Source organism: Nerophis lumbriciformis, linkage group LG17 (genome assembly GCF_033978685.3).
Source record: "Nerophis lumbriciformis linkage group LG17, RoL_Nlum_v2.1, whole genome shotgun sequence".
Classification (NCBI taxonomy): domain Eukaryota; kingdom Metazoa; phylum Chordata; class Actinopteri; order Syngnathiformes; family Syngnathidae; genus Nerophis; species Nerophis lumbriciformis.
The window spans coordinates 40,934,204-40,961,565 of record NC_084564.2 but is presented as its reverse complement, the minus strand read 5'-3'; the positions used below and the strand labels follow the sequence as shown (position 1 = coordinate 40,961,565).

The 27,362-nt window shown below is 42.5% G+C and overlaps 1 protein-coding gene across 1 annotated transcript in view; it reads right to left on the bottom strand.

Annotated features, from left to right (window-relative positions):
* Positions 1 to 27,362, bottom strand: part of cbl (Cbl proto-oncogene, E3 ubiquitin protein ligase) — a 205,467-nt gene that overhangs the window by 157,317 nt on the left and 20,788 nt on the right. The window contains exon 2 of the mRNA XM_061973246.2: positions 3,639 to 3,886. Within this exon, the coding sequence (XP_061829230.1) occupies positions 3,639 to 3,886 (248 nt within the window). The remainder of the gene's footprint in view (positions 1 to 3,638; positions 3,887 to 27,362) is intronic.

The window sequence follows — 27,362 nt, the reverse complement described above, 5'->3', positions numbered from 1 at the left end:
GTGGAACTGTGGACCAGCTCTATACTCTCGGCAGGGTCCTTGAGGGTGCATGGGAGTTTCCTCAACCAGTCTACATGTGCTTTGTGGACTTGGAGAAGGCATTCGACCGTGTACCCCGGGAAGTCCTGTGGGGAGTGCTCAGAGAGTATGGGGTAACGGACTGTGGCGGTCCGCTCCCTGTATAATCAGTGTCAGAGCTTGGTCCGCATTGCCGGCAGTCAGTCGGATCCGTTTCCAGTGAGGGTTGGACTCCGCCAAGGCTGTCCTTTGTCACCAATTCTGTTCATAACCTTTATGGACATAATTTCTAGGCGCAGTCAGGGCGTTGAGGGTATCTGGTTTGGTGGCTGCAGGATTAGGTCTCTGCTTTTTGCAGATGATGTGGTCCTGATGGCTTCATCTGGCCAAGATCTTCAGCTCTCACTGGATCGGTTCGCAGCCGAGTGTGAAGCGACTGGGATGGGAATCAGCACCTCCAAATCCGAGTCCATGGTTCTCGCCCGGAAAAGGGTGGAGTGCCATCTCCGGGTTGGGGAGGAGATCTTGCCCCAAGTGGAGGAGTTCAAGTACCTCGGAGTCTTGTTCACGAGTGGGGGAAGAGTGGATCGTGAGATCGACAGGCGGATCGGTGCGGCGTCTTCAGTAATGCGGACGCTGTATCGATCCGTTGTGGTGAAGAAGGAGCTGAGCCGGAAGGCAAAGCTCTCGATTTACCGGTCGATCTACGTTCCCATCCTCACCTATGGTCATGAGCTTTGGGTTATGACCGAAAGGACAAGATCACGGGTACAAGCGGCCGAAATGAGTTTCCTCCGCCGAGTGGCGGGGCTCTCCCTTAGAGATAGGGTGAGAAGCTCTGTCATTCGGGGGGAGCTCAAAGTAAAGCCGCTGCTCCTCCACATCGAGAGGAGCCAGATGAGGTGGTTCGGGCATCTGGTCAGGATGCCACCCGAACGCCTCCCTAGGAAGGTGTTTCGGGCACGTCCGACCGGTAGGAGGCCACGGGGAAGACCCAGGACACGCTGGGAAGACTATCTCTCCCGGCTGGCCTGGGAACGCCTCGGGATCCCCCGGGAGGAGCTGGACGAAGTGGCTGGGGAGAGGGAAGTCTGGGCTTCCCTGCTTAAGCTGCTGCCCCCGCGACCCGACCTCGGATAAGCGGAAGAAGATGGATGGATGGATGGCATCATTAAGCCTACATGAACTCCATGGTGTTCAGGGATGAATAGTCTCTCCTATTGCTATTGTACTATTTCTTCTGCTATAGTTACATTAATCATTAGTAATGTAGCAGCCTAGTTTTGAATGGCAGGGTCCCTGCTGTCACATGTTGATAAAAATATAACATTTACATAATACAAATCAACTACAGGCTTCCCAAATGCTGTAATAAATTAAGCATGATGAGTTGAACATATGTCAGCATGTGGCCCCACTTTTAACTCTTTTTTTCAAACGCTTATTGCAAACGCTTACTTACAGTAAGTCCTTAATTTGACTTAGCAAGTCATTATTTTGACTTAGTGAAGTGAAGTGAATTATATTTATATAGCGCTTTTCCCGAGTGACTCAAAGCACTTTACATAGTGAAACCCAATATCTAAGATACATTTAAACCAGTGTGGGTGGCACTGGGAGCAGGTGGGTAAAGTGTCTTGCCCAAGGACACAACGGCAATGACTAGGTTGGCAGAAGCGGGGATCGAACCTGGAACCCTCAAGTTGCTGGCACTGCCACTCTACCAACTGAGCTATACCGCCATATTATAGTACCGTATTTTTCGGAGTATAAGTCGCACCTGCCGAAAATGCATAATAAAGAAGGAAAAAAACATATATAAGTTGCACTGGAGCCCAGCCAAACTATGAAAAAAACTGCAACTTATAGTCCGAAAAATACGGTAAGTCATTATTTTGACTTAGTAGATTACTAAGTCAAAATATTGACTTACTAAGTCATAATAATGACATACTTAGTATCTCAGGTAACTACATACTTGCCAACCTTGAGACCTCCGATTTCAGGAGGTGGGGCGAGGGGCGTGGTTGGGGGCGTGGTTAAGAGGGGAGGAGTATATTTACAGCTAGATTTCACCAAGTATTTCATAAACTGTTTTATATATATATATATATATATATATATACACATATATATATATAAGAAATACTTGACGAAATACTAAGTCAAGTATTTCATATATATATATATATATATATATATATATATATATATATATATATATATATATATATATATATATATATAGACAACAGGGACTAACGTTTATTGATAATTGGCCCTCTTTCTGGGGCAAACCAGGCTTGCTGATGAGAGACGGCCTTCACCCTAACCAGGAAGGCGCCATCATCCTGGCTAAAAACATAGACTACTGTTTAAGTCACATTTGACTAACTACACTAGAGCAAGCCCGGTCACAGGCAATTACAGAGCCTGCTAGTCCGGGTGAGGAGTCAGTTAAGCTAGAACTAGCCAGCACCAGGCTGGATAATTCCTGTACGCATAGCAATTTTCTTAGAATAACACACAACTCACATAATGTGGGTGAGTTTTTCCTTGCCCTTATGTGGGCTTTGTACCGAGGATGTCGTTGTGGCTTGTGCAGCCCTTTGAGACACTTGTGATTTAGGGCTATATAAATAAACATTGATTGATATATATATATATATATATATATATATATATATGAAATACTTCACGAAATACTAGTCAAGTATTTCATATATATACATATATATATATAAATATATATATATATATATATATATATAAAATAAAAACTTTAATTTCAGTGTTCATTTATTTACACATATACACACACACATAACACTCATCTACTCATTGTTGAGTTAAGGGCTGAATTGTCCATCCTTGTTCTATTCTCTGCCACTATTTTTCTAACCATGCTGAACACCCTCTCTGATGATGCATTGCTGTGTGGCACGCACAAAAGTGCTTTCATCAAATGCACTAGATGGCAGTATTGTCCTGTTTAAGAGTGTCACAACATTGCTGTTTACGGCAGACGAACTGCTTTACGGTAGAAAAAACGTGACTGCTGTTGTTGTGTGTTGTTACCGCACTGGGAGGACGTTAATGAAACTGCCTAACAATAAACCCACATAAGAAACCAAGAACTCGCCCTCCATCCTTCTACAGTTATAATGTGATTGGGCAGGTACGCTGTTTATGTTGTGGGTTAGCGGACCTGAGTCCGCCTGAATTTCGGGAGAAAATTTGTCCCGGGAAGTTTTCGGGAGAGGCGCTGAATTTCGGGAGTCTCCCGGAAAATCCGGGAGGGTTGGCAAGTATGGGTAACTAGGACTGTTTTGTTTTTATTGTATATCGGCATTCAGCATGGAGCGGAAAACACAACCAAAAATTGTAGGCTTCTTCACGCGACGAAGCCGGCCTACTTCACCACAGTCTGCAGTCTATGGCCCCCCAGGCTGTGGTGGCAGCGACAAGGTGGAGACGTCATGGCGACAGGTCGAGTTACACCGATCCTTACACCCACCCACCCCCTTCCCCCGTCTGTCCTCCGGAGCCACCACCTTAACTAACACATTTTCTGGGGGAAACACTGCAATTCATTCATAAAATAAATCACCAGAGCTCACCTGGGTTGCGAGTTCTCCTCGTACATCCGCTCTTTGCCCTCCTTGAACAGACTGATGGTCTGCTTGGTTTTCTTGGTCAGGTTCTCCATGAACACTCGGAAGTACTCGTTCTCTCCCAGGGTCTCCATTTTGCCTTCGTAGCGGGACAGGATTGTGCGCAGGTGCTGGTACGTGTCTGGCAGCAGGTCCAGTATGTATGGGGGGCTGTTCTTCAGGGCCAACTTGGGGTTCTGGCACAAACGCACCACCTGCAAGGGATTGAGGATGCATTTAGACACAAAGAAGAAAACAGGTTTCTTTAATTCTCACAAATAGCAGACAACATGTGATTGTGTGTCAGTAGTTGTGATTTGGCCAAGAAAAAGGAGCTCTGGGAGGAGCAACTCTTTATATTGTGGATGATGTGATAAAAACCAATGATTGCGTCCCTTATGACCTCTGATCTAATCTATCACAGTGCTTCCTCTCATTAACGCACAAAAAAGTCACAGTAAGAAAACCATGGGAAGACGTACAGTACAAGCCTTTTAAAAGATTGAACACTTTCTCATTGCAATGCGTTCTCTTCATTTTTGACTCTTTACATTGTAGATTGTCACTGAAGGCATCAAAACTATGACTAGGGATGTCCCGATCCGATATTTGGATCGGATCGGCTGCCGATATTTGCCAAAAATTGCGTATCGGCAAGGCATGGGAAAATGCCGATCCAGATCCAGTTTAAAAAAAAACTCCGGTCCGTGTTTTCCAACGCACCTATTTAAATAATACATTCCACTTTTCTGCTGCTCCGTAATTTCCGTTCCGCATTTTCCAGCACACCTTCAACACATCCACAGGCCTATGGATTCTCACGCAGTTGCTTTTAGCTGCTGGCATTACACGACAGGCTCTTCTCACTCTTTCCTGTGTCTCCCTCTCACAGACAGCAAGTGCACCTTCTTACACACGTCACATACTGTCACGACATACGTCACATACTGTCACGACACACGTCACATACTGTCACGACACACGTCACATACTGTCACGACACACGTCACATACTGTCACGACACACGTCACATACTGTCACGTCATACGTCCCGTACGTATACGTTCTCCCCGAGCAGAGAGGTAGCAGCATGGCTAACGTTAGCTGTGATGCTAGCGCAGCCGTGCGAGCAACGCTCCCTCTAAGGTGCTCGCCTGTGCAATTGCGCACTGTTTAAGCGTCCTCTGCGCATAACTATCTATGCCACGCACAAAATCTAATAAAAAAATAAGCGCATAACAATTTTCGACACACGGACACGACAGAGAAAACAGTTTTCGTCATCATTGTTCAAATATTGTGACGTCTGTCGAGACGCTTATCTCCATTCGGTGCCACACGTCCACACCATCAAAATGCCGAGGCAAACATTTCCACATCAACACCGTATGAAAAAATTAGTGATTTTTTTAGTTGTGATTTCTTTCTCTGCATGAAAGTTTAAAAGTAGCATATATTAATGCAGTATGAAGAAGAATGTTTTAATGTAGACATGCAAGCCTTGAAAGAAAATGTTGAAAATCAAGACTACATTTCCTGCAAATGGGTGCATTTCTACCTTATATTTTAACTTTAGATTTATTCTCATATCAAACTCTTTTGGCTGTCTTTTTGACACTTACATCCGGCGCCCCCCTCCACACCCTGGATTATAAATAATGTCAATAATTCAATGTGATTATCTTGTGTGATGACTGTATTATGATGATAGTATATATCTGATAGTATATATCTGTATCATGAATCAATTTTGAAAAACTTATTGGGGTGTTACCATTTAGTGGTCAATTGTACGGAATATGTACTTCACTGTGCAACCTACTAATAAAAGTCTCAATCAATCAATCAAAACACATAGAATCATCATACTGCTGTGATTATATGCATCAAGTGTTCATTCAAGGCTAAGGCAAAATATCCAGATATATATCGTGTATCGCAATATGGCCTTAAAATATCGCAATATTAAAAAAAGGCCATATCGCCCAGCCCTAGTTCAATGATGCCATTTCTGTTTGTCATGTATAATTTTGTCTATTTTGTGTTTATCCTTGAATAAACAGGTCAGTTTCTTGTTACCAACCATTGTGTATTATTCAAACTCCCCTAATTCAGCTGGCTAGTTGTTATTAAGAGTACTAAAACCCTTTTCAACATGATTCTGACAACTAAGTAGGCTAAATAACTTTAAACTTTAATACATGCTCGGATAGGCCAGTATCGGTATCGGTCAGTATCGGTATCGGATCGGAAATGCAAAAACAATATCGGTATCGGATCGGAAGTGCAAAAACCTGGATCGGGACATCCCTAACTATGACACCTGTGAAGTGAAAACTGTTTCAGGTTTTGAATCTCATGGAGAGAACGCCAAGAGTGTGCAAAGCAGTAATCAGAGCAAAGAGTGGCTATTTTGAAGAAACTAGAATATAAAACATATTTTCAGTTATTTCACCTTTTTTTTGTTAAGTACATAACGTTTTGATGTGACAATCTACAATGTAAATAGTCATGAAAATAAAGAAAACATTGCATTGAATGATAGGGTGTGTCCAAACTTTTGGCCTGTACTGTATATAAATATGTATAAATTAGGGGTGTAACGGTACGCGTATTTGTATTGAATAGTTTCGGTACGGGGGTTTCGGTTCGGTTCGGAGGTGCAGTGTTGCAGTGTTGAGGTCAACAAGATTGTGCAGTTTTAATGTTTTAATTTAATAAACAGAGCATTGGAAAGGTCATGATAATCTGCATAATTTAGAACTCTAATGGCTTTCTTTTGAAGTAAGAACATAGAGTTGATGTTTGATTTGTAATTGTTACCCCGGATTTCAACACAATAATGAAGATATGGGAGTACGAAATAATTATATAACGTGTTAAGTAGGGATGTCCCGATCCAGGTTTTTGCACTTCCGATCCGATACCGATATTGTTTTTGCATTTCAATTCCGATACCGATACTGACCGATACTGGCCTATCCGAGCATGTATTAAAGTTTAAAGTTATTTAGCCTACTTAGTTGTCAGAATCTTGTTGAAAAGGGTTTTAGTACTCTTGATAACAACTAGCCAGCTGAATTAGGGGAGTTTGAATAATACACAATGGTTGGTAACAAGAAACTGACCTGTTTATTCAAGGATAAACACAAAATAGACAAAATGATACATGACAAACAGAAATGGCATCATTGAACTAGGGCTGGGCGATATGGCCTTTTTTTAATATTGCGATATTTTAAGGCCATATTGCGATACACCATATATATCTGGATATTTTGCCTTAGCCTTGAATGAACACTTGATGCATATAATCACAGCAGTATGATGATTCTATGTGTTTTGATTGATTGAGACTTTTATTAGTAGGTTGCACAGTGAAGTACATATTCCGTACAATTGACCACTAAATGGTAACACCCCAATAAGTTTTTCAACTTGTTTAAGTCGGGGTCCACTTAAATTGATTCATGATACAGATATATACTATCAGATATATACTATCATCATAATACAGTCATCACACAAGATAATCACATTGAATTATTGACATTATTTATAATCCAGGGTGTGGAGGGGGGCGCCGGATGTAAGTGTCAAAAAGACAGCCAAAAGAGTTTGATATGAGAATAAATCTAAAGTTAAAATATAGGGTAGAAATGCACCCATTTGCAGGAAATGTAGTCTTGATTTTCAAAATTTTCTTTCAAGGCTTGCATGTCTACATTAAAACATTCTTCTTCATACTGCATTAATATATGCTACTTTTAAACTTTCATGCAGAGAAGGAAATCACAACTAAAAAAAATCACTAATTTTTTATACGGTGTTGATGTGGAAATGTTTGCCTCTGCATTTTGATGGTGTGGACGTGTGGCACCGAATGGAGATAAGCGTCTCGACAGACGTCACAATATTTGAACAATGATGACGAAAACTGTTTTCTCTGTCGTGTCCGTGTGTCGAAAATTGTTATGCGCTTATTTTTTTATTTGATTTTGCGCGTGGCATAGATTTGCTATGCGCAGAGGACGCTTAAACAGTGCGCAATTGCACAGGCGAGCACCTTAGAGGGAGCGTTGCTCGCACGGCTGCGCTAGCATCACAGCTAACGTTAGCCATGCTGCTACCTCTCTGCTCGGGGAGGACGTATACGTATGTGACGTATGACGTGACAGTATGTGACGTATGACGTGACAGTATGTGACGTATGACGTGACAGTATGTGACGTATGACGTGACAGTATGTGACGTATGACGTGACAGTATGTGACGTATGACGTGACAGTATGTGACGTATGACGTGACAGTATGTGACGTATGTCGTGACAGTATGTGACGTATGACGTGACAGTATGTGACGTATGACGTGACAGTATGTGACGTATGACGTGACAGTATGTGACGTATGTCGTGACAGTATGTGACGTATGACGTGACAGTATGTGACGTATGACGTGACAGTATGTGACGTATGACGTGACAGTATGTGACGTATGACGTGACAGTATGTGACGTATGTCGTGACAGTATGTGACGTGTGACGTGACAGTATGTGACGTGTGACGTGACAGTATGTGACGTATGACGTGACAGTATGTGACGTATGACGTGACAGTATGTGACATATGACATGACAGTATGTGATGTATGACGTGACAGTATGTGACGTAAGACATGACAGTATGTGACGTATGACGTGACAGTATGTGACGTATGACGTGACAGTATGTGACGTGTGTCGTGACAGTATGTGACGTATGTCGTGACAGTGTGTGACGTATGACGTGACAGTATGTGACGTGTGACGTGACAGTATGTGACGTGTGACGTGACAGTATGTGACGTATGACGTGACAGTATGTGACGTATGACGTGACAGTATGTGACGTATGTCGTGACAGTATGTGACGTGTGTAAGAAGGTGCACTTGCTGTCTGTGAGAGGGAGACACAGGAAAGAGTAAGAAGAGCCTGTCGTGTAATGCCAGCAGCTAAAAGCAACTGCGTGAGAATTCACAGACCTGTGGATGTGTTGAAGGTGTGCTGGAAAATGCGGAACGGAAATTACGGAGCAGCAGAAAAGTGGAATGTATTAATTAAATCGGTGCGTTGGAAAACACGGACCGGAGTTTTTTTTTAAACTGGATCTGGATCGGCATTTTCCCATGCCTTGCCGATACGCAATTTTTGGCAAATATCGGCAGCCGATCCGATCCAAATATCGGATCAGGTTAAGAGCCTTTTGATTTACAGAGAATTTCAATTTTATGTAACATAGCAATAATTTTTGCCATCTTTGTCTTGAGTATATTTATGTACAGTTTCCAATTTAATTTATCATCAATATCGATTCCCAAAAATGTTGTATTGACAACCACATTGGAAGCGGTTTCTAATGTTTCGACCCACTCATGCCTGATACCAACTGCTTACATGTCGGTGCAATTTGTATAGAAGAGTGAAATGATTTTTCCAAGGGCGGAAAAATCTGTTGATCCTTCACTTATTCATTCTTGCAACCAATCATTGACACAAGATGAATACACCACAGCAATTGGTGAGCAGAGATATAATGTTCCATCTAAGGGTTGTAAAAAGACTAGGGATATTTGTCATTATTCAACCATGCCTCAGTAATGTTTTGCCTGGCTTACTGTGCTGCTGCAACGTGCATGAGTCACTTCGGTGTCGACCATTAAAAAAAAAAAAAAAGGCTAGAGACAAACAGACGAGAGTGTTCTTTGCTGAAAGCCCATCTGGATGCCATGGCTGTGATGCTAGTAGTAGTAGTGTTGTACTCTACTGTAGTGGAGGGCTTCAAACAACACTATTATTTACTAATATTTTACATTGGATATACACTATATTGCCAAAAGTATTTGGCCACCCATCCAAATGATGAGAATCAGGTGTCCTAATCACTTGGCCCGGTGTATCAAATCAAGCACTTAGGCATGGAGACTGTTTCTACAAACATTTGTGAAAGAATGGGCCGCTCTCAGTGATTTCCAGCGTGGAACTGTCATAGGATGCCACCTGTGCAACAAACCCAGTCGTGAAATTTCCTCGCTCCTAAATATTCCAAAGTCAACTTTACTATAAGAAAAGTGAAGAGTTTGGGAACAACAGCAACTCAGCCACCAAGTGGTAGGCCACGTAAACTGACTGAAGCGCACAGTGCAAAGACTTTCTGCACAGTCAGTTGCTACAGAGCTCCAAACGTCATGTGACCTTCCAATTAGCCCACGTACAGTACGCAGAGAGCTTCATGGGATGGGTTTCCATGGCCGAGCAGCTGCATCTAAGCCATGCATCACCAAGTCCAATGCCAAGCGTGGGATGCAGTGGTGTAAAGCACGTCGCCACTGGACTCTAGAGCAGTGGTTCTCAAATGGGGGTACGCGTACCCCTGGGGGTACTTGCAGGTATGCCAAGGGGTACGTGAGATTTTTTTTTAAATATTCTAAAAATAGCAACAATTCAAAAATCCTTTATAAATATATGTATTGAATAATACTTCAACAAAATAAATGTTTAGAATTAAGTTCATGAATCCAGATGGATCTCTATTTCAATCCCCAAAGAGAGCACTTTAAGTTGATGATTACTTCTATGTGTAGAAATCTTTATTTATAATTTAATCACTTGTTTATTTTTCAACAAGTTTTTAGTTATTTTTATATCTTTTTTTTCCAAATAGTTCAAGAAAGACCACTACAAATGAGCAATATTTTGCACTGTTATACAATTTAATAAATCAGAAACTGATGACATAGTGCTGTATTTTACTTCTTGATCTCTTTTTTTCAACCAAAAATGCTTTGCTCCGATTAGGGGGTACTTGAATTAAAAAAATGTTCACAGGGGGTACATCACTGAAAAAAGGTTGAGAACCACTGCTCTAGAGCAGTGGAGACGCCTTCTCCGGAGTGATGGACCAGTCCGGGTTTGGAGGTTGCCAGGAGAACGGTACATTTTGGACTGCATTGTGCTGAGTGTGAAATTTGGTGGAAGAGGAATTATGGTGTGGGGTTGTTTTTCAGGAGTTGGGCTTGGCCCCTTAGTTCCAGTGAAAAGAACTTTGAATGCTCCAGAATACCAAAGCATTTTGGGACAATTCCATGCTCCCAACCTTGTGGAAACAGTTTGGAGCGGGGCCCCTTCCTCTTCCAACGTGACTGTGCACCAGTGCACATGGCAAGGTCCATAAAGACATGGATGACAGAGTCTGGTGTGGATGAACTTGACTGGCCTGCACAGAGTCCTGACCCGAACCCGATAGAACACCTTTGGGATGAATTAATACTAAGGCTGCAGCTAACGATTATTTTTCTATCGATTAATCTATAGATTATTTTTTTCGATTAATCGGTTAATCTATAGATATTTTTTTTTCGATTAATCTATAGATTATTTTTCCTTTTACCGATTATTTTTTTATTTAAAACGAAGATGAAAAAATAAATGTAGGCCAGTTTTTTCAAAAGGCATGGCTTTTATTTACAATGCTTTTTAATGTGCAAATATAAAAGTAAACACCCAGTGCAAATCTTAATATTCTGCAATAGTATAAGCATTTCAAAAGTAAAAGTATTGCTTATTTTGCTTTAAAATTTGCAAAAATAAAGATAAACATCCAATACAAAAAAGTGCAAAACGGAAATATTCTGTAACAAGTGTAAACATTTCAACAAAAGTAAAAGTATTGCTTATTTGCTAAAATGTGCAAAAATAAAGATAAACATCCAATACAAAAAAGTGCAAAACGAAATATTCTGTAACAACAGTGTAAACATTTCAACAAAAGTATTGCTTATTTTGCTTAATAACACAACAATGATAGTATGATTAAAGTGAAAGTTAATTGTTCGTTTGTACATAGTATATGTAACTGTTAATGTTGTAAAAGGTATTTGCACAACTAATTAACGTTAGCGTTAAAGAGGAGCGCGTCTTTGTAAACACTGAACAGGCACGCCAAACGCGCCTCTCAGAGCGAAACAGTGTTTTAGTTTATGAATTTACAACGCAGATACAAATGACACATTCATGTTTTTGTGTAATGATGACAACTTATACTCACGCGGACGATTGACTAGTTGATGGTGATGGCAAGAACGCTGTCGGGTGTTTTCTTTTCAAATGTTCGTTTATAGCCGTTGTGCATACAACATCATTATTAGCAGAGGTGGGTAGAGTAGCCAGAAATTGTACTCAAGTAAGAGTACTGTTACTTTAGAGATTTATTACTCAAGTAAAAGTAAGGAGTAGTCACCCAAATATTTACTTGAGTAAAAGTAAAAAGTATGTTGTGAAAAAACTACTCAAGTACTGAGTAACTGATGAGTAACATACACACACATATCATATATGTATATATATATATATATATATATATATACATACACACACACACACACACACATATATATATATATATATATATATATACACACATATATATATACATATATATATATATATACACACACACATATATATATATATATACACATATATATACATACATTGATATATACAGTATATAATTTTTATTTATTTATTTTGACGTTTTTGTTTACATGTTAAAGGTGTTTTAATGAATATACATGCATGTTTAACATATATAGATTCCTTTCTTTCATGAAGACAAGAATATAAGTTGGTGTATTACCTGATTCTGATGACTTGCATTGATTGTAAACAGATAGTATTGCTTATAACGTCCACGTTTTCAAATGGAGGAGAAGAAAAGTTCCTCCTTTCTGTCTAATACCACATGAAAGTGGTTGGTTTTTGGCATCTTATTTGTCCATCTTCCATATTCGTTTTTATACACTTTACAAGAAATAAATAGGCGGCAAACTCCGTAGCTTGCTAGCTTGTTTGCGCTGGCTTTCGCAGACTCTTATTTTGAAAGCGCGGCGCGATGGAGCGGCACCTTTATTGTGAAGACAGGAACTGTGCAGTCAGTCTTTAGGCTTTTGACGGGATGTACGATTGAAATAAAAAATAGTCTTTTTTCCTTCACACTTTTGATTGATTGATTGAAACTTGTATTAGTAGATTGCACAGTACAGTACATATTCCGTACAATTGACCACTAAATGGCAACACCCCAATACGTTTTTCAACTCAGGTCATGTGACCGCCTGGCTCTGTTCGATTGGTCCAACGTCACCAGTGACTGCATCTGATTGGTGGAACGGAGTGAAACGTCACCAGTAAGGCAGGCACTATGAGGGTCTGTCTGACAGACCAAAACAAACAAAGTGTGCATTAACAGATCGATAAAAATTAGTAGCGAGTAGCGAGCTGAATGTAGATAAAAGTAGCGTTTCTTCTTAGGCCGTTTATTGAAATACTCCCACACTTTTGACGACTTTTGGCGTGCTTTTTTTTTGACGACTTTTGGCGTGCTTTTTTCCCCCTCGCTCGCACCGCTCGCATCGTCTGCTTTGCGCTCCGCCATGACGGTAGTGTGATGTAAATATGCGACGCGTCGAAGCACAAAAACGGCGTCGATGTATTTACGTAACCGATGACGTCGACTATGTCGACGCGTCGTTTCAGCCCTAATTAATACTGAGACTGAGAGCCAGGCCTTCTCCACCAACATCAGTGTGTGACCTCACCAATGCGCTTTTGGAAGAATGGTGGAAAATTCCTATAAACACACACTGCATTCTTGTGGACAGCCTTCCCAGAAGAGCTGAAGCTGTAATAGCTGCACAACATCATATTGAACCCTATGGGTTAGGAATGGGATGGCACTTCAAGTTCATATGTGAGTCAAGGCAGGTGGCCAAATACTTTTGACAATATAGTGCATCAGAAACATGCTTCTGATTAGCGATGTAATGGATTGCAAACACCAAATGTTAGTAGATTTGTAATCATACATGAAATGATTAAAAAACATGTGTGGATAACATGGATATTAGGGATGTCCCGATCCGATATTTGGATCGGATCGGCCGCCGATATTTGCCAAAAAATGCGTATCGGCAAGGCATGGGAAAATGCCGATCCAGATCCAGGTAAAAAAAAAAACTCCGCTCCGTGTTTTCCAACGCACCGATTTAAATAATACATTCCACTTTTCTGCTGCTCCCTATAATTTCTGTTCCGCATTTTCCAGCACACCTTCAACACATCCACAGGTCTGTGGATTCTCACGCAGTTGCTTTTAGCTGCTGGCATTACACGACAGGCTCTTCTCACTCTTTCCTGTGTCTCCCTCTCACAGACAGCAAGCGCACCTTCTTACACACGTCACATACTGTCACGACATACGTCACATACGTATACGTCCTCCCCGAGCAGAGAGGTAGCAGCATGGCTAACGTTAGCTGTGATGCTAGCGCAGCCGTGTGACCAACGTTCTCTCGAAGGTGCGCGCCTGTGCAATTGCGCACTGTTTAAACGTCCTCTGCGCATAGCAATTATATGCCACGCACAAAATCAAATAAAAAAATAAGCGCATAACAATTTTCGACACACGGACACGACAGAGAAAACAGTTTTCGTCATCATTGTTCAAATATTGTGACGTCTGTCGAGACGCTTATCTCCATTCCGTGCCACACGTCCACACCATCAAAATGCCAAGGCAAAAATTTCCACATCAACACTGTATGAAAAAATTAGTGATTTTTTTAGTTGTGATTTCCTTCTCTGCATGAAAGTTTAAAAGTAGCATATATTAATGCAGTATGAAGAAGAATGTTTTAATGTAGACATGCAAGCCTTAAAAGAAAATGTTGAAAATCAAGACTACATTTCCTGCAAATTGATGCATTTCTACCCGATATTTTAACTTTAGATTTATTCTCATATCAAACTCTTTTGGCTGTCTTTTTGACACTTACATCCGGCGCCCCCCTCCACACCCTGGATTATAAATAATGTAAATAATTCAATGTGATTATCTTGTGTGATGACTGTATTATGATGATAGTATATATCTGATAGTATATATCTGTATCATGAATCAATTTAAGTGGACCCCGACTTAAACAAGTTGAAAAACTTATTGGGGTGTTACCATTTAGTGGTCAATTGTACGGAATATGTACTTCACTGTGCAACCTACTAATAAAAGTCTCAATCAATCAATCAAAACACATAGAATCATCATACTGCTGTGATTATATGCATCAAGTGTTCATTCAAGGCTAAGGCAAAATATCGAGATATATATCGTGTATCGCAATATGGCCTAAAAATATCGCAATATTAAAAAAAGGCCATATCGCCCAGCCCTAGTTCAATGATGCCATTTCTGTAATTTTGTCTATTTTGTGTTTATCCTTGAATAAACAGGTCAGTTTCTTGTTACCAACCATTGTGTATTATTCAAACTCCCCTAATTCAGCTGGCTAGTTGTTATCAAGAGTACTAAAACCCTTTTCAACATGATTCTGACAACTAAGTAGGCTAAATAACTTTAAACTTTAATACATGCTCAGTATCGGTCAGTATCGGTATCGGATCGGAAGTGCAAAAACAATATTGGTATCGGATCGGAAGTGCAAAAACCTGGATCGGGACATCCCTAATGGATATATGGTATTCTGGGGTGTTAAAAGAACAACAATAATGACCAAAAACCTAAAAACCTTGATAATATCCAAACTGTAGATTTTGTGAACTGTTCCACCCCTAATGATTAGCATTGATGATTTTACAATGCAATGTTTTAACATCTTTAAATTTGTCAAATGGAAAATGCAACTAAGGCCTTGTTCACCTTGCAGGTCAATTACGATGTTGTTGCTCAAATGTGAGCTCTATCAGAGGTTTTTCATGTCAATGTGAACAGTGCAATTCCACATTTTCCAAATCTGACCCAGGCCTCTTGTGAACAAGAACCATATTTGTATCCAATGCAACTGCAGTTGGTACATTTGGGTCGTGTTCATCCGACCAATACGCCATCAGAAAGCGATAAGCATCATAATCCTTCGCCAAAATAGATAATTGACAAAGAAAGCGTAAATAATATGTTTTAGGAACTCACATCAATGTTCCACCACTCCTGACTCCGAGTGCTCAGCCACATGCTCTTCGACGCAGACGTAGAAGCACACAGACCACAAACTCTGCGAGCCAAAATGCTTGCCCTCTTCCTTCTTAATCTGCTAGGTGCAATAATTCATTTAGGAAAATGTTGGCCTTGATTTCACAAAATCCTTGAAATTGTCACAAATGCTGCCCAGACTGAGACCTAATAGCCATGTTTACTTTTGTAAACTCTGCAGCAAACATGGTCAGATTGTGTTCACAAAAAACATTGCATTTTATTTTTTTTAAACAAAAACTTTAACTGTATTAAAAGATTGAATTTAGGGCTGGGCGATATATGGAATATACTGGATATATCGCGAAATTTTTGCCTCGGCATTTTGATGGTGTGGACGTGTGGCACCGAATGGAGATAAGCGTCTCGACAGACGTTATAATATTTGAACAATGATGACGAAAACTGTTTTCTCTGTTGTGTCCGTGTGTCGAAAATTGTTATGCGCTTATTTTTTTATTTGATTTTGTGCGTGGCATAGATTTGCTATGCGCAGAGGACGCTTAAACAGTGCGCAATTGCACAGGCGAGCACCTTAGAGGGAGCGTTGCTCGCACGGCTGCACTAGCATCACAGCTAACGTTAGCCATGCTGCTACCTCTCTGCTCGGGGAGGACGTATACGTATGTGACGTATGACGTGACAGTATGTGACGTATGACGTGACAGTATGTGACGTATGACGTGACAGTATGTGACGTATGACGTGACAGTATGTGACGTATGACGTGACAGTATGTGACGTATGACGTGACAGTATGTGACGTATGACGTGACAGTATGTGACGTTGACGTGACAGTATGTGACGTATGACGTGACAGTATGTGACGTATGACGTGACAGTATGTGACGTATGACGTGACAGTATGTGACGTATGACGTGACAGTATGTGACGTATGACGTGACAGTATGTGACGTGTGTAAGAAGGTGCACTTGCTGTCTGTGAGAGGGAGACACAGGAAAGAGTGAGAAGAGCCTGTCGTGTAATGCCAGCAGCTAAAAGCAACTGCGTGAGAATTCATACGTGTGGATGTGTTGAAGGTGTGCTGGAAAATGCGGAACGGAAAATAAGGAGCAGCAGAAAAGTGGAATGTATTATTTAAATCGGTGCGTTGGAAAACACGGACCGGAGTTTTTTTTTAAACTGGATCTGGATCGGCGTTTTCCCATGCCTTGCCGATACGCAATTTTTGGCAAAGATCGGCAGCCGATCCGATCCAAATATCGGATCGGGACATCCCTAATTTTTACAGCATATTACTGTAAATGGAAAAACGGTACTATAGTTTTTTTCACTGGGAAATCTATTGTCATTTCTACCGTGTACAATTTGATGAATAACTTGCTTTGATATAACCCAAGCAGATATTTATTTTATTTAAAAAGTTTGAAATGAACGATAGTATTATATTTGTTGCATTATTAGATAATAAAGTTCAAAATATACTCAATAGCATGCAATACATGTATTTCTGTCTGTCACAATGAAAAGATTAAATGATAAAATGCTTAATTGACTCGTATTGTTTCAGGGATTTCGCAGGCCGCGTTAAATGATGTGGCGGGCCATATCTGGCCCCTTGGCCTTGAGTTTGACACAGATTTCCCACCTCTAGTGTCTACTGCCCTGTCAGCGAGCTGGAGAGGGCGAGACGTGGAGGAGGTATTTGGCATGTAAATAAGGCCGCCCACAAAACGTCTCGTTTCAAGAGAAAGTCAAAAAGGGGCTTGAGGATGATCTGTAAAGCAAAATGTATGCAAAGTGCCACCACTACAACTTATGTCAATCACAAGGCACTTGGAAGTTTTTTAAATAAAAATAAAAATTGGTACTGTTGCGGACTAACACTCATTTCCCAGGTAGCGGGAATTGGTAAGGAATCAGTTCAAATGTGAAACATATCTTATCTATCAGCTGTAAAATAGGTGCTTATAGATAACTATTTTACTGATCAATTTTGTAGCATACAAAATAAAATTCAACATGGCCAACATGTATTAGAGATGCGCGGATAGGCAATTATTTCATCCGCAACCGCATCACAAAAGTCGTCAACCATCCGCCATCCACCCGATTTAACATTTAATCAAAACCGCACCCGCCCGCACCCGCCCGTTGTTATATATCTAATATAGACGATGCAAGGCATTAGTGAGGTTATAAAGCTTTTGCCTGTTAAAGAAAGGAGACTGATCCAATGCAGCACAGACATTCAATGCGTGCCACGCTGTCACGGCCCAGACGCACACCAGTGCGCAATCATCTGGGAGCCGCGCTGAGCGCACCTCCAAGCGCGTGGAGGTGCGATGTCCCTCGCACCCGCGGCGGCTCCACCCGGGCTCGCGCCCGAGGCTTCAGCGCGCACCGCGGCAGCCATCCTACTCGTCGCGGCCTAGCTCTCGCGGCTCTCGCTGCCGGCGACGGCCGGGTATGGACCCGACGCTCCAGCGCCATCCATTTTCAGGGCTAGTTGATTCGGCAGGTGGGTTGTTACACACTCCTTAGCGGGTTCCGACTTCCATGGCCACCGTCCTGCTGTCTATATCAACCAACACCTTTTCTGGGGTCTGATGAGCGTCGGCATCGGGCGCCTTAACCCGGCGTTCGGTTCATCCCGCAGCGCCAGTTCTGCTTACCAAAAGTGGCCCACTCGGCTCACCAGGGTGAGCCCCACCCCTTTCGTGAGCGCACTGCGCGCGGAGTGACCCCTGTTACGCGCCCCCGGCAACGGGGGTGGCGGGCAGGTAAGCTGCGCGGGCGGTGCGCGCGGAGTGACCCCTGTTACGAGCCACCGGCCACGGGGGTGGCGGGCAGGTAAGCTGCTTACCTGCTGCGCGTGACGCCGGCCGCGGCGAAGGCGGACGAGGCGGGTGTCGGTGCGGTGGGCGCGGTGGTGACCCTGGACGTGCGTCGGGCCCTTCTCGCAGATCGCCTCAGCTACGGCTCCCGGTGGGGCCCTCTCGGGGGAAGGGGCCTCGGACCCCGGCGAGGCGTCCCTTCTCCGCTCCGTAAAAGTGTCCATCTTTTTTTTTTTTCTTCTTCTGTTGTGGCATATGCTGCAGGTGCCTGCTCGTTTTTCGTATGTGGGTAACAACATTTAACTATGTATATATATTTCCGAATTAGTTTAACTGCCACCCGCCTGAATCTATTTAAAATCGAATTTTTTTTTATTTCAACCACCCGACCCGACCCGCGGATAAAATCTAATTTTTTTTTTATTTCAACCGCCCGACCCGCGGATAATCCGCGGACTCCGCGGTTGTGTCCGCAAACCGCGCATCTCTAACATGTATACAGATATATTTGGCCTATGTTGAATTTGACATTATCTTTTCATATTCATTTGTATTATAATAATAGTATTACTATTTGTAAATCACAAGGAACTTGGAAGTGTTTTAAATTAAAATTAAAAATGGTACTGTTGCGGACTAATACTCATTTCCCAGGTATCGAATCAGTTCAAATGTGAAACTTACACTATATTGCCAAAAATATTTGGCCACCCATCCAAATGATGAGAATCAAGTGTCCTAATCACTTGGCCCGGTGTATCAAATCAAGTACTTAGGCATGGAGACTGTTTCTACAAACATTTGTGAAAGAATGGGCCGCTCTCAGTGATTTCCAGCGTGGAACTGTCATAGGATGCCACCTGTGCAACAAATCCAGTCGTGAAATTTCCTCGCTCCTAAATATTCCAAAGTCAACTTTACTATAAGAAAAGTGGAGAGTTTGGGAACAACAGCAACTCAGCCACCAAGTGGTAGGCCACGTAAACTGACAGAGAGGTCAGCATAGTGCAAAGACTTTCTGCACAGTCAGTTGCTACAGAGCTCCAAACTTCATGTGACCTTCCAATTAGCCCACGTACAGTACGCAGAGAGCTTCATGTAATGGGTTTCCATGGCCGAGCAGCTGAATCTAAGCCATACATCACCAAGTCCAATGCAAAGTGTGGGATGCAGTGGTGTAAAGCACGTCGCCACTGGACTCTAGAGCAGTGGAGACTCCTTCTATGGAGTGATGAGTCACGCTTATCCATCTGGCAATCTGATGGACCAGTCTGGGTTTGGAGGTTGCCAGGAGAACGCTACATTTCGGACTGCTTTGTGCCGAGTGTGAAATTTGGTGGAGGAGGAATTATGATGTGGGGTTGTTTTTCAGGAGTTGGGCTTGGCCCCTTAGTTCCAGTGAAAGGAACTTTGAATGCTCCAGGATACCAAAACATTTTGGACAATTCCATGGGATGTCACTTCAAGTACATATGTGAGTAAAGGCAGGTGGCCAAATACTTTTGGCAATATAGTGTATCTTATCTATCAGCTGTAAAATAGGTGCTTATAGATACCTTAGCATACAAAATAAAATTCAACTTAGCCAACATGTATACAGATATATTTGGCCTCTGTCGAAATTCGACGTTATCCCTTCATATTCATTTATTTTATAATAATATTACTATTATGTTGACCAGAAACACAGGTTCTTACATTACTATCAACTATGAAGTTGGATAATTTAGCTTGAATAAGAACTTACAACTTACAAAAAAAAGTGAAAGACAGTTTTTGCCAACACAACGCTACCCTTAAGACTCCATAGCCGTTTTAAAACGATATTTCTTATGAACACAACATAGGTATAATTGTGTCAATATCAACTGCTTCTCTCAAACACACACTTCCTGAGAATGTGTCAGAATATAGATATTGTAATATGATGGCAGCTATCTTATTCATTAATACTGTATCTGTAATCTTGGTATCGGTAGTATTGATATTTTGGTTCTTACCAACCAACATGTTTGACTGTTGGTAGATAATGATCAAATGCTTCCCCAAAGTTCATATGATGCAAAGAAAACTGACTATGAAGCCACTGCGTGGACTGAAATCTTGGTATCGGTAGTATTGATATTTTGGTTCTTACCAACCAACATGTATGACTGTTGGTAGATAATGATCAAATGCTTCCCCAAAGTTCATATGATGCAAATAAAACTGTGACTATGAAGCCACTGCGTGGACTGAAATCTTGGTATCGGTAGTATTGATATTTTGGTTCTTGACAACAAGCATGTTTGACTGTTGGTTTGACTATGATAAAATGCTTCCCTGAAGTTCATATGATGCAAAGAAAACTGACTAGGAAGCCACTGCGTGGACTGAAATCTTGGTATCGGTAGTATTGATATTTTGGTTCTTACCAACAAGCATGTTGGACTGTTGGTAGATAATGATAAAATGCTTCCCAAGTTCATATGATGCAAAGAAAACTGTGACTATGAAGCCACTGCGTGGACTGAAATCTTGGTATCGGTAGTATTGATAGTTTGGTTCTTGACAACAAGCATGTTTGACTGTTGGTTTGACTATGATAAAATGCTTCCCTGAAGTTCATATGATGCAAAGAAAACTGTGACTAGGAAGCCGCTGCGTGGACTGAAATCTTGGTATTGGTAGTATTGATATTTTGGTTCTTACCAACAAGCATGTTTGACTGTTGGTAGACAATGATAAAATGTTTCCCTAAAGTTCATATGATGCGAAGAAAACTGTGACTATGAAGCCGCTTCGTGGACTGAAATCTTGGTATCGGGAGTATTGATAGTTTGGTTCTTAACAACAAGCATGTTTGACTGTTGGTTTGACTATGATAAAATGCTTCCCTGAAGTTCATATGATGCAAAGAAAACTGACTAGGAAGCCACTGCATGGACTGATATCTTGGTATCAGTAGTATTGATATTTTGGTTCTTACCAACCAGCATGTTTGACTGTTGGTAGATAATGATCAAATGCTTCCCTAAAGTTCATATGATGCAAAGAAAACTGTGACTATGAAGCCGCTTAGTGGACTGAAATCTTGGTATCGGTAGTATTGATATTTTGGTTCTTACCAACAAGCATGTTTGACTGTTGGTAGATAATGATAAAATGCTTCTCCAAAGTTCATATGATGCAAATAAAACTGACTATGAAGCCACTGCGTGGACTGAAATCTTGGCGTCGGTAGTATTGATATTTTGGTTCTTACCAACAAGCATGTTTGACTGTTGGTAGATAATGATAAAATGCTTCCCTAAAGTTCATATGATGCAAAGAAAACTGTGACTATGAAGCCGCTTAGTGGACTGAAATCTTGGTATCGGTAGTATTGATATTTTGGTTCTTACCAACAAGCATGTTGGACTGTTGGTAGATAATGATCAAATGCTTCCCAAGTTCATATGATGCAAAGAAAACTGTGACTATGAAGCCACTGCGTGGACTGAAATCTTGGTATCGGTAGTATTGATAGTTTGGTTCTTGACAACAAGCATGTTTGACTGTTGGTTTGACTATGATAAAATGCTTCCCTGAAGTTCATATGATGCAAAGAAAACTGTGACTAGGAAGCCGCTGCGTGGACTGAAATCTTGGTATTGGTAGTATTGATATTTTGGTTCTTACCAACAAGCATGTTTGACTGTTGGTAGACAATGATAAAATGTTTCCCTAAAGTTCATATGATGCGAAGAAAACTGTGACTATGAAGCCGCTTCGTGGACTGAAATCTTGGTATCGGGAGTATTGATAGTTTGGTTCTTAACAACAAGCATGTTTGACTGTTGGTTTGACTATGATAAAATGCTTCCCTGAAGTTCATATGATGCAAAGAAAACTGACTAGGAAGCCACTGCATGGACTGAAATCTTGGTATCAGTAGTATTGATATTTTGGTTCTTACCAACCAGCATGTTTGACTGTTGGTAGATAATGATCAAATGCTTCCCTAAAGTTCACATGATGCAAAGAAAACTGTGACTATGAAGCCGCTTAGTGGACTGAAATCTTGGTATCGGTAGTATTGATATTTTGGTTCTTACCAACAAGCATGTTTGACTGTTGGTAGATAATGATAAAATGCTTCTCCAAAGTTCATATGATGCAAATAAAACTGACTATGAAGCCACTGCGTGGACTGAAATCTTGGTGTCGGTAGTATTGATATTTTGGTTCTTACCAACAAGCATGTTTGACTGTTGGTAGATAATGATAAAATGCTTCCCTAAAGTTCATATGATGCAAAGAAAACTGACTAAAAGCCACTGCGTGGACTGGAATCTTGGTATTGGTAGTATTGATAATTTTTTTCTTACCAACAAGCATGTTTGACTGTTGGTAGATAATGATCAAATGCTTCCCTAAAGTTCATATGATGCAAATAAAACTGACTATGAAGCCACTGCGTGGACTGAAATCTTGGTATCGGTAGTATTGATAGTTTGGTTCTTAACAACAAGCATGTTTGACTGTTGGTTTGACTATGATAAAATGTTTCCCTGAAGTTCATATGATGCAAAGAAAACTGTGACTAGGAAGCCGCTGTGTGGACTGAAATCTTGGTATCGATAGTATTGATATTTTGGTTCTTACCAACAAGCATGTTTGACTGTTGGTAGATAATGATCAAATGCTTCCCTAAAGTTCATATGATGCAAAGAAAACTGTGACTATGAAGCCACTGCGTGGACTGAAATCTTGGTATCGGTAGTATTGATAGTTTGGTTCTTGACAACAAGCATGTTTGACTGTTGGTAGATAATGATCAAATGCTTCCCTAAAGTTCATATGATGCAAAGGAAACTGACTAGGAAGCCACTGCGTGGACTGGAATCTTGGTATCGGTAGTGTTGATATTTTGGTTCTTACCAAAAAGCATGTTTGACTGTTGGTAGATAATGATACAATGCTTCCCCAAAGTTCATATGATGCAAATAAAACTGACTGTGAAGCCACTGCGTGGACTGAAATCTTGGTATCGTATTTTGGTTCTTACCAACCAGCATGTATGACTGTTGGTAGATAATGATCAAATGCTTCCCTAAAGTTCATATGATGCAAAGAAAACTGTGACTAGGAAGCCACTGCGTGGACTGAAATCTTGGTATCGGTAGTACTGATATTTTGGTTCTTACCAAAAAGCATGTTTGACTGTTGGTAGATAATGATACAATGCTTCCCCAAAGTTCATATGATGCAAATAAAACTGACTGTGAAGCCACTGCGTGGACTGAAATCTTGGTATCGTATTTTGGTTCTTACCAACCAGCATGTATGACTGTTGGTAGATAATGATCAAATGCTTCCCTAAAGTTCATATGATGCAAAGAAAACTGTGACTAGGAAGCCACTGCGTGGACTGAAATCTTGGTATCGGTAGTACTGATATTTTGGTTCTTACCAACAAGCATGTTTGACTGTTGGTAGATAATGATAAAATGCTTCCCTAAAGTTCATATGATGCAAAGGAAACTGACTATGAAGCCACAGCGTGGACTGAAATCTTGGTATCGGTAGTATTGATATTTTGGTTCTTACCAACAAGCATGTTTGACTGTTGGTAGATAATGATTAAATGCTTCCCAAGTTCATATGATGCAAAGAAAACTGTGACTATGAAGCCACTGCGTGTACTGAAATCTTGGTATCGGTAGTATTGATATTTTGGTTCTTACCAACAAGCATGTTTGACTGTTGGTAGATAATGATCAAATGCTTCCCTAAAGTTCATATGATGCAAAGAAAACTGTTGACTATGAAGCCGCTTCGTGGACTGAAATCTTGGTATCGGTAGTATTGATATTTGGGTTCTTACCAACAAGCATGTTTGACTGTTGGTAGATAATGATAAAATGCTTCCCTAAAGTTCATATGATGCAAATAAAACTGACTATGAAGCCACTGCGTGGACTGAAATCTTAGTATCGGTAGTATTTTTTTTTCCCAAGATGGCGGCGCGCACAGACGCAGCGGCTTACGGCTCTCCATTTCAGTGCTCTTTCTTCCTTCTTTTCTTCATGTTTTTTTTCCTTTTGTGCACCACCTGTACTGCAAACACCCGGTACACCCGCCAGTCACTCTTGGATATCGGTAACTCGCACCAGATATCCGTTTCAAGCGACTTTCACCACGAGCACAACATCCCAGATGACATAGCGAGAGCACAGGGCTCTCCGTGGTTTGTTGTCGGGTCTGGGAGACGGCGTAGACGGAGGAGGGAGAGGAAGCAGAAGCGTGGCCGCAGGTCCGGCGTCTTGCTCAGGCTTAGGAAACAACCCCACAAGCCACCTCTACCGAGCCTGTTCCTCTCTAATGCCAGATCCCTTGTACAGAAGATGGACGACCTGGAGTTACAACTTGCTGGAAACCGCTATGTTCGGGACTGTTGTGCTATGATTATCACCGAAACCTGGCTTCACCCGGAAATACCCGATGCTAGCATGCAGCTAGCCGGACGCACTCTGCTCCGCCGGGACAGAACTAAGGACTCCGGTAAGAGCAGAGGAGGGGGGCTCTGTATCTACGTGCATGAGAACTGGTGCAACAACGGCACAATCACTGAACAGCACTGTTGCCCGGACGTGGAGTACATGTCTGTTAGATGTCGGCCTTTTTTTCTCCCGAGAGAGCTGTCTGTTGTTATCATCACGGCTGTGTATATTCCACCGGACGCCAAAGTAAACACAGCGCTCTCTCTTCTGCTGAACACCGTCAACGAACAGCAGCGGGCCCACCCCGACGGTGTTCATATCATAGCAGGGGATTTTAATAAGGCCAATCTGAAGACTGTACTCCCTAAGTTCTACCAGCACGTGAAGTGTTCTACAAGGGGCAAGAACACCCTGGACCACGTGTATACCAACATAAAGCACGCGTACAGAGCTACACCCCTCCCCCAGCTTGGACAGTCAGACCATCTTTCCCTCCTGCTCTCTCCTACCTACACCCCCATCAGACGCCAGGCCAGGCCTATCACAAAGACTGTTATGACCTGGCCTGACGATGCACTCCCCAAACTTCAGGACTGCTTCCAACACACAGACTGGGACCTCTTCCAACAACAGGAGCTGGAGACAGCCACAGGAACGGTGCCGGACTACATAAAGTTCTGCATCGGGAATGTGACTGTGGAAAAAACCATCCGGGTTTACCCCAACAAGAAACCCTGGATGACCAGCCAGGTCCGCACACTCCTCAGGGCCCGCGACGCAGCCTTCAGGTCAGGGGACAGGGCACTGTACAGTGTTGCTAGAGCCGACCTGAAGAGAGGGATTAAAAAAGCAAAGGCGGACCACAGGAGGTGCATAGAGTTCCATCTGTCCAGCAAAAACTCACGGGAGGTGTGGCGGGGCATTCATGACATCACAAACTTCAGAGGCTGCAATATGACAACTGTGGATCAGAGTGCGACACTGGCAGAGGAGCTTAACTGTTTCTTTGCCCATTTCGAAACCCCCCAGCGACACTCATCTGCTCCAGCCCTGCCCCCGCCCCCACCGGGCTCCGGCGCCACTCCACTCACTGTACAGGAGCACAGTGTCAGACGAGTCCTCCTGGCTGTGAACCCCAGGAAGGCTACCGGACCAGACGGAGTACCTGGAAAGGTGCTCAGGACGTGCGACCACCAGCTCGCTCCCCCCCTCACCAGGATCTTCAACCTCTCCCTGGCTCAGGCAGTCATCCCATCCTGCCTGAAGTCATCTACAATAATCCCGGTGCCGAAGAAGTCTCCCATCACCAGCCTGAATGATTACCGACCAGTGGCCCTCACTCCGGTAATCATGAAGTGCTTCGAGCGACTTGTTCTCCAGCACATCAAGGACCATATCCCTCCAGACTTCGACCCCCACCAGTTCGCATACCGGGCAAACAGGTCCACAGAGGACGCCATCGCTGTTGCTCTCCACTCTGCTCTGAACCACCTGGAGCAGCAGCAGAGCTACGTCCGGATGCTCTCTGTGGACTATAGCTCTGCCTTAAATACAATAATCCCGGACAGACTCTGCAATAAACTGGACACTCTTGGCCTCCCCCCTCTCACAAACGCCTGGATAAGGGACTTCCTAACGGACCGACCCCAGAATGTGAGACTTGGCCCGCACCTCTCATCCTCCCGCACGCTGAGCATCGGCTCCCCACAGGGCTGTGTGCTGAGCCCCCTCCTCTACTGCCTTTACACCCATGACTGCAGTCCGGCCCACAGTGACAACCTTACCGTCAAGTTCGCCGACGATACCACAGTGGTCGGGCTCATCTCCAGGGGTGACGAGGCTGCCTACAGAGAGGAGGTCCTGAAGCTGACGGCCTGGTCTTCGGAGAACAACCTCGCTCTCAACACCAGCAAGACCAGAGAGATCATCGTCGACTTCAGGAGGAGCAGCACCGACCCTGCCCCCCTCTACATCAACGGCGAGCGTGTAGAGAGGGTCCACACCTTCAGGTACCTTGGAGTCCACATCTCTAATGACTTCTCCTGGACAGTCAACACCACATCAATCATCAAGAAGGCTCAGCAGCGGCTACACTTCCTTAGAGTCCTCGGGAAGTACAACCTGAAGCCTGACCTGCTGCTGACCTTCTACCGCTCGTCCATCGAGAGCCTGCTGACCTACTGTATTACGGTATGGTACGGCAGCTGCACTGCAGCAGACAGGGAGAGGCTGCAAAGAGTGGTCAAGACGGCTCAGAAGATCATCGGCCGCCCTCTCCCCTCTCTGACGGACATCTACACCTCCCGCTGCCTCAACAGAGCCAGTGCCATCATCAAGGACA